Source organism: Vitis riparia, chromosome 12 (assembly GCF_004353265.1).
Source record: "Vitis riparia cultivar Riparia Gloire de Montpellier isolate 1030 chromosome 12, EGFV_Vit.rip_1.0, whole genome shotgun sequence".
In the NCBI taxonomy this organism is placed as follows: domain Eukaryota; kingdom Viridiplantae; phylum Streptophyta; class Magnoliopsida; order Vitales; family Vitaceae; genus Vitis; species Vitis riparia.
Genome location: NC_048442.1, coordinates 5,037,608 through 5,046,948, shown reverse-complemented (window position 1 = coordinate 5,046,948; position 9,341 = coordinate 5,037,608). Strand labels below are relative to the sequence as shown.

Here is a 9,341-nt window from a genome sequence, read left to right as displayed (position 1 = left end):
CTGGGTGGCCATGTGGTATATCACTGGGTCCTATCTTTTATACACATATTGATATCCTTGTCCCAATGTGGAACTGTTTAGACCAGTTAACATCATGTATGTATACATGTAATAAAGGTGAGGAAAGGGCAATGGCCCTCCATAGTCCTCATCCACACAGCCAAAATATTGCTAAATGCTTATGGGATCTTATCACAAACATATCAATCAATGCAGGGGCTTCCATTAGGCCATTGCCCGCACAGACACTCACTACGAATTGAGAGGACCACCACTCATTGTCCCTCACACATCACAATTATATCATCTCACAGGCCTCTCTTCTCCTTTTTGGCCTCTCTTTCCTCCTCTCTGAAACCCATTCAAACACCCTAACGATCATTTCAAAAGCAGTACCCAGCTAAGAGAGTTGGTTGAGTTGTTTTGGGAAGAATGGAAATGAAAGTTCCTCATCAGCTCTACAGTCTGTATTCAGCCTCCAACTTGATCAAGAGGGAAGAGCATAGCCGGAAAAGTCTGAAAAAGCCAGAAGAAAAGCAGCATGATGACTCCAAACCTTTCAACTCCCGGAATCTGTCAAAGGTCATTCTCCCTCCCTTAGGTGTCTCAAGTTATAACCAAAATCCGTTAGCGCCCAAAGGATGGATCATCTCACCAATGGATTCAAGATACAGGTATGAGTACTATACCCGAAGAAACGGACAAAAATCAATCATCATGATTAAACTTCTATTACCATGATCAGTTCATATATGGTTGATATATTAAAATATGCATGTTAAACGTAAATAATGTCTATATGCATACGTGCACACCTTCATGTCCATAGGTCCATATCTAATAGACTGATAAATTACTTTTCAAACCACTATTTATGTGTACATGTATATAAATAAGCATATATACTGGCATATATATCAGTTTTTGAAGTTGTCTATTCATGCTTAGTTGATGACTTAACCATAATGAACACAACTCTTGATTGAGTGAGAGAATTGAACTTCAAAAGTGTTCGTTCATATAGAAAAGGGAAAGTTGCTGGAATCACTGATATATATCGCCTCCAATCAGCGGTCACCATGCACTTCTGCAAATAAGAATGATACTCGCCCTTTAAAATGGCCTTATTAGAGGACACATACATGGCATATAGCTTTTTTATTGATCTTTTTTTTGTGGGAAAAGTGATTCTTAGATAGTGTTACTACTATTTCCATAGAGGAAAGTTAGGAAAAACCATTAGGCTACAATTTATTCTGATAACTCAATATTGTCTGCTATATAGTATGGTTGATTTCTAGTTTGAAGGCAAAATTTTCTCCTTGATTTTCATTATATAATAAGATTTGAATAATTTATATTTGATGAATAGTGTTTGTTTGATCTAGTAATGAGTATGGGCAAGGATAAATTTGTATGTTGCACATATGCAGGTGTTGGGAGACATTTATGGTGGTTTTAGTAGCCTACTCTCTATGGATTTACCCTTTTCAAGTTGCATTTCTGAAAGCCTCTCCAAATAGACAACTATATATCACGGATAATGTCGTTGATCTATTTTTCGCTGTTGACATCGTCCTAACATTTTTCGTTGCTTACATTGATCGAAGAACTCAGCTACTTGTTTGTGACTGGAGAAAGATTGCAGTGAGGTTAGTGGATTAATCACTTCAAGCTATAAGAGATCATTAATCAACACTTAGATACTGAAAGCACCCACAAATGTTTTCCCTTTTCTTTCTCTAGAAACAAACAGATGAGGAAAGAAATTAGCAATTCCCAGTTAGGACTTTGATTTTTGTTTGATTTGGTCATGTTGCATATAGACACAGTTAAGGCTGGTTTTGACTCTATTTGATTCTTTGGTTGAATGTCCTTATCAGGACATAGCACTTGGCTGAGAAAATCATCTTTATTTTTTTTCTAATGGGAAGAGAATCTCTCTTGAATCACTTTAATTTGCTGAAAATGACTTCTGGAATAAACTTTCTTTTTGCTATTTTCACTTTGAGATGGTACTGTACTGGTTGGCCTGACCGTATGGTCATAATTCCATGCCCTTTTCGAATAGTGCAACAAGCACTATGCATCAATGGGCACTGTGGGCCAATGCCTTTTCTGAGAATAACACACTTGAAGGGTATGTGGGTATGGGTGCATGGGTGTGGCCATGGATGCAAATCAGAGTCACCAACCCCATTATTGTTATTTTATATATATGTAGTGGCCCAACTCTTATCTGTAATTCAACAAAGCCCATGATCACCATCAATGTGTAGCTCCCAGATGGTGTGACCAAACCTCAATTATTGAGTTGAGTGTCTTAATTGGTGGATCACCCCACCTCCCTTGGACCCAAATCATAGAGCATATGCCCGTAAATGGAAAATAGTTTATTTACTCTGACCTACTTCTTCCACTGGATCACCAAGTCAACAAAACAACCATGATGTTCTAAAAAGATGGAACTTTTTTCTTTCCAACAAGATATAATAACAAAACAGATGCTCACAACGACCTAATTTCAAACTATTCCCTACTAAAACTGGTGTCATCCTTATAATGAATGTCATCCATGCCAAAGGTGTGCCTCACTGCATCTCACTTGCAAGCATACTGTATTCCTCTTCTCTTGGGCTCAGCCTTTTGCTTGTTGGGCTGTCCTTGAGGAATTTCAGAAACAATGACTAAAATTACTTTTACACCCCCTAACTGTTAACTAAATAATATAGATCAATTCTTTGAAGATGGGTGTTATTGGAAAAGATCAAAATTTGCTTCAAGCAAGCCCTGGTGGCCTTTGTGTAAAGGGTACTAGTACATGAGGATTAACCAAGCTTGTAACAATGCCATAGGTACCTGTCAACATGGTTTCTGATGGATATGGCATCAACTATGCCTTTTGAGGCACTGGGCTCCTTGATCACTGGCAAACAAAAGTGGGTCTCTCCTACTCCCTCTTGGGTCTGCTCAGATTCTGGCGTCTCCGCCGTGTCAAGCAACTCTTCACCAGGTTGATTTATTCAATTAATCATCCCAGCCACAATTCCACCCAATTCTCTTCTTTCCTCACTTTCTCTCCTCTTTTTCAGGCTTGAGAAGGACATCAGATTCAGCTATTTCTGGGTTCGATGTGCTAGGCTATTATCAGTAAGTACAATTTAAGAGTAAAGCTGCATGTATACTCAAGCGATCTATACTAACATACCGACAATTTTGTTGGTGCATGCCCTGGTCTTATTGAGTTTTCTGTCATTTGTTTCCAGTAAAAGTAGCTAACCTAATGAAGAAAGTGTACATTTTTTTGGTGTAGGTGACATTGTTTCTGGTGCACTGTGCTGGGTGCCTATACTACTTGCTAGCTGATCGATACCCGCATCAAGGAAAGACGTGGATTGGAGCCGTTATACCGAATTTTAGAGAGACAAGCCTTTGGATCAGATATATTTCAGCCCTGTATTGGTCCATCACCACCATGACCACTGTTGGCTATGGTGACATGCATGCTGTGAACACTATGGAGATGATCTTCATCATTTTCTACATGCTATTCAACCTTGGCTTAACTGCTTACTTGATCGGTAACATGACAAACTTAGTTGTTGAAGGCACTAGACGTACTATGGAATTTGTGAGTACTATGATCTTTTTCCCTCTTTTGGTCCTCAGATTAAGTTAACCATGTTTAGATGAGTGATGAATTTTGGGATCTGTGGCTTGTGACATAGAGAAATAGCATAGAAGCAGCATCAAACTTTGTATGCAGAAACCGGTTGCCTCCAAGATTGAAAGAGCAGATACTGGCTTATATGTGTTTGAGATTTAAGGCTGAGAGCTTGAATCAGCACCAACTAATTGAACAGCTGCCCAAATCCATATGCAAAAGCATCTGCCAGCATTTATTCTTGCCAACTGTGGAGAAGGTCTATCTTTTCAAGGGAATCTCAAGAGAAATACTCTTGCTCCTGGTATGAGACCATTTTTGGATGGATTCAATAAAAACAAAGTTCAATTCCTAACCTAAGAAAGTTGGTGAAATTATTGATTTTCCAGTGAAATTATTGATTTTCATATTGAATAAAATAGGATCAAACATCTAAAATATTGAAAACTTGGAAGAAATTCTAATCCTAGTGAGATTCTCTAACAATGTAATCACATTGAGCAGGTTGCAAAGATGAAGGCTGAGTACATACCTCCTAGAGAAGATGTTATAATGCAGAATGAGGCGCCAGATGACGTTTACATAATTGTATCTGGAGAAGTTGAAATTATTGATTATGAGGGAGAGAAAGAGCATGTTGTTGGGACTCTACAGTCTGCAGACATGTTTGGAGAAGTTGGGGCACTTTGCTGCAGACCTCAAAGCTATACGTTCCGAACCAAGACCCTTTCACAACTCCTGAGGCTGAAGACCAGTGCACTGATAGAAGCAATGCAGACTAAGAAGGAAGACAATGTGATTATCCTTAAAAACTTTCTTCAGGTTTGTACCTATCTGAGTACTAATTTCCTTCCCCCTTCTGTTTTTTCTTCTGCTCTCTGTTTTTATTAGATCATTTGCAAGTATATACTGCAGCAAAGTTTTCACCAATACACAAGATCAGTTGCATGCTCTGCTTCTTGATATGATCTACCATAGAGGACCTAATTTTCATGATATATAATGGTGAATTGCAGCATCACAAAAGGCTTAAGGATCTAAACATTGGAGATTTGCTGGTGGAGAATGGGGAAGAAGATGTTGACCCCAACATGGCTTTCAATTTACTGACTGTTGCCAGCACTGGCAACGCAGCCTTTCTTGATGAGCTTCTCAAGGCAAAATTGGACCCTGATATTGGGGACTCCAAAGGAAGAACCCCATTGGTATGTTTCTAAACATCTAAGAACTTCAGAAGATCACAACTTTGAGATAAACCCAACTCGACTCTGTCTTGGCTGGTGTCAACTCATAATATTTCAATCCATTAGTCACCTGGATGTACAGAGAATCTAGGATAGTGCTTCTTGATCCTAATACATGTCAAATGTTTCGTTATTCGATTCTTTTTCAATTGGGTCAGTTGGATTTTGAAACCTTATCGGACATGACTTCTCCCCAGGGCCTAATTCATTCTCTAGGTGCTCTCTTAAAAGCCAGAGATGCCAAATATTCATGCCTTCGAATACATACAATGCTTGCATACTGTAACCAAAATGCCTAGAACTGCAAAATTGGTATTACTTTCATGGTTTCCAAACAAATGGAGGAAAATAAGTGAAAAATTGGCAACCAAAGTAGACTTTTCAAGCTTTATTCTGTCCAACAGGTACAATGCTCTGCTTGTTTGGACATGGATAGAGCTCAAAGTTGCATCCAATCTGAATTAGCTCTGTTCAAGCTTTGCTTACGAACTTCTAAAACCTCTAAGATTGCATTATAGACCCCTGAACCAGCAATCTAATACCCCCTTTCTTCCAGGAAACTGTTTACTAGCCTAATCAAATCAGGTTGTTCATTGAGCTTCCTGGCTAGATGATCAAACTCATTGGCCTTTTTCTTCATCTGGAAAATGTAAACCCCCTAACAGCATATTGAAACGGTTATCATGATTTGTTGTGATGCATCAGCACATAGCAGCATCAAAAGGGCATGAAGATTGTGTAATGGTACTTCTCAAACATGCGTGCAATGTACATGTCCGAGGTAAATAGGATTGTTATATATCTTAATTTTTTTGAAGTCTATGAAAATATGATCCAATCCTCAACTTCATTTCTTGATTCCATCTGATCATTATCATAACACCATACATGGCAGATATAAATGGCAACACTGCATTATGGGATGCTGTATCTGCAAAACACAATTCTATATTCTGGATCCTATATCACTGTGCTTCCCTTTCAGATCCCTACACTTCTGGTGATCTTTTGTGCACTGCTGCAAAGAGAAATGACCTAACAGCGATGAAGGAGCTCCTGAAACAAGGTTTAAACATAGACTCGAAGAATCGCCAAGGGTTAACAGCAATCCAGATTGCCATGGCAGAAGACCACACAGATATGGTAAAGCTACTTGTAATGAATGGCGCAGATGTTATCCATGCCGATACCTATGAATTCTCTTCAGAAACTCTGAATGAAATGCTGCAAAGCCGAGAGATGGGACACCGAATTATGGTGCCTGATACCTTGCCTACTGATCATGAAACGTTGTTGAGGGACCAAGGAGGAGAAAAGGAGTTTAATACTAATGGAGGATTCAAAGGAACAAATGTTCCAAGGGTGAGCATATATAGAGGCCATCCTCTGCAGAGAAAAGAGAGCTGCTGCACTGAAGCTGGCCGGCTGATTAGGTTGCCAAACTCATTAATGGAGCTCAAGGTCATTGCAGGTACACTTCTTCAAACCCCATGTCTTGTTTAATTCTCTAATAACTATGCATTGTTATCAGTATCCAACTAGAACTCCTAACCCATCCTAATTTCAATAGTAAACAATGAAGTAACACAACCTATAGACTATTAGACAATGATCCATAGAGGTAAAAGTATTGAACTATTTTCCTCAACTGCAGTTTTCTGTGCCTTTACTGACTAAACTCAAATTTGCCGCACTGAATTTTAACATACCATAAAGCCACTGAGTCCCCATTGTCATTGTAGTATTCAAAAAACTTTCAGAAGGAACGAGAATTGGCCCCAAGTATGGCATACTTAATGTTGTTTTAGAACTCATTTCAATAGAGAGGATGACTTTGGAATGATTTTCAACAGGTGAGAAGCTTGGATTTGATGCAAGAAATGCAATGGTAACGAACGAAGAAGGAGCAGAAATCGACTCCATTGAAGTTATTAGAGACAATGATAAGCTTTTCCTAGTTGAAGATCCAAACTCCCTGATGTAAATCATAACCTTCTATCTATTTGGGATAAAAAAATGACTCTCAATCTTGTCCCTCCTTTTTCTATTCCAATGCTGCATGGGTTTTTTTTATTTTCTCTAACAGAGGAAAAGTGTGGATTTGATTCAAAAAAATACAATGGTAACAGGTAACAGGTAATGAAAGGTTGGAAATTGAATCCATTGAAGTGAATATTGTAAATAAAGGTAAGCAATTTTCAGGCCAAAGACCCATAGGTCAAGCTCCAGAGACCAAATTGTTAAGATTCATAGGCCAAAAGTCATGGGGCGATTTATAAAACGCTCATAGGCCAAAAACACATAAAGCCTCGTTAGGCAAATCTCTCCTGGGCACATAGCAGCCAGGGATCATCAAAATTTTCTTGTTTATGCAGATTTAAATACTCAAAAAATAGAAAAAAGGATAACAACGAAAGAACCCTACACGAGCTTTAGTAAGAATTAATGTCTTACCTACGTCCTCGGGCAATGATGATTAAACCACTAACCTTCAAATCAGAAAATAATCGAATCAAATAGGAGGCTCTTAATTGAAAAAAAATACTTTTTGCACACAAAAATTGGCCAAAGTCGCTAAGATTGGCTAAAACTATAAAAATTGACTAAAATGAATCTAAATACCTTAGTCAAAGGTGTTTAAATTTGCAAGATATTGACTAAGTCCAAATAGTAAAAAGAAGGTACATCACCTTCTACTATTGGAAGTACATATGCCATATTATCATTAAATTGAGCAAGCATGCAAATCTCTCTTCTTGGTCTACTAATTGTGGTTGAATTTTGCTATTATTGAAGTGTTTTATTTGAAGGATCTTCTTCATCTTTGATACTTTCATTTGTCATTTGAATGTCATCATTTATCTCATTAACGTTTGTTGGATTGATTATTGTTGTCTTCAGCTCCACCTATTCTTGATTACTCAGTCTCCTCAATTTGAGAACAATTTTCTTTTCTTACATGTTTCAATAGAGCATATTCATCAAAAGTCATATCCCCATTCAAAATTATTTCTTTGAATCTAGACACCAAAGATGATATCCTTTCACACCTATACTAAGTCCCATGAATAATGGTCTCCTTGGCTCTTGGATCTATTTTAGATTACTTCACTTGAAAAAAACAAAAAAAAAAAAAAAACAATGGAACAAAAAAGGTACAAAGAATATTAATCATTTGAAGGCTTTCCAGACCATACTTCAATAGGAGTACTTTTACCCTTAATTATAGTAGATGGTATATCATTGAAAGGAGGACACGCATAAACAACTACCTCATCCTATATTTTTTTGCTCAATCCAACATTTGACAACATACATTTTCTTGCTCTTCAACCCATTCTATTCTGGTGTATCTCTAATTGTGAAATGTCAAACAATGCCCTCAACTTAACATACTTGGAAAAATGGATCACTTCTGTATTCACCACCATTATCTAACAAAAATTTTACCTTACATAACTTTCAAAATCTCATCTTTCATAGTAACAATGAACCCCATGGATTCTAATACTCCTAATGAGATGAGTCATATCTTCATACTAAGAACAGATTGAATGTCTGTCAACGTTTTAGTTAATCCATCATTAGTTTTCAATCATATTGTACCTACTCCTATTGTCTTACAAGCATTATTATTGTCCATGTAAACAACTCCACCTTATAGTTCTTCAAAGCTTGAAAACCAATCCTTGTAGGGACACATGTGATATGAGAATTTAGTGTCCAAAATCCATTGATTTGAGTTACTAACCAAGGATAAGCCAACCTAAGAATATGACTCATCTTCTCCAAACATGGCCACACAAGCATTAAAGATTGTCTTGTCTTTATTCTTCTTTTGTAGATTAGGACAATCCTTCTTCTAGTGATATTTTTTGTGACAAAAGGAACATTCTTCTTTTATAGATTTGCGTTTAGATTGAGAATTATCTTCTTTTCTAGGTTTATGACTTTGAGATTGGTCATTCATTGTTAATGCTTTTGTTAATATATCTCTATGAACTTTTTGATCCTTTTTTTTTTTTTTTTTTTGTATTTAAAGCTTAGTAAAGTAGTATATACAACATCAAAGGTTACCTTATATATCCTTATCATAAAGTAAGGTGGTGGTGAGATGTCCATAATCACCAAGAAGAGAATTCAATAACCATAAGGCCCTATTCTCATCTAAATCCAACAAAACTACTACAATTCTATCAAATGCATGTATATGATCATTCATAGACATACCTTGTTGATATTGGGTGTGAATTATTTTTTTCTTCAGATAGACTCAATTTTCCAAACTCTTGATCATATACTTGTCCTTTAATATCTTCCTCGCCCCGATTCTACCACAATTCACTTCTAGCTCCTGTTCCAACTCATTCCTGTGTTTTCCTTCCCAAACAACTCCATCTCCATAGCAATAAATGGTGAAAATGACTTCGGCA

At 37.2% G+C, this 9,341-nt stretch overlaps 1 protein-coding gene across 1 annotated transcript; it reads left to right on the top strand.

Moving 5' to 3' along the window:
- The first annotated feature begins 225 nt into the window (after positions 1–225).
- On the top strand, positions 226–7,071 carry LOC117925795 (potassium channel AKT2/3-like). Its single transcript, XM_034844880.1, is given in 12 exon segments — positions 226–674; positions 1,434–1,652; positions 2,856–2,929; positions 2,932–3,013; positions 3,093–3,150; positions 3,314–3,631; positions 3,729–3,968; positions 4,169–4,486; positions 4,681–4,869; positions 5,614–5,689; positions 5,804–6,379; positions 6,762–7,071. Coding segments are annotated over 12 exon segments (2,523 nt in total). The 5' UTR covers positions 226–432; the 3' UTR covers positions 6,893–7,071.
- Positions 7,072–9,341: the final 2,270 nt, after the last annotated feature.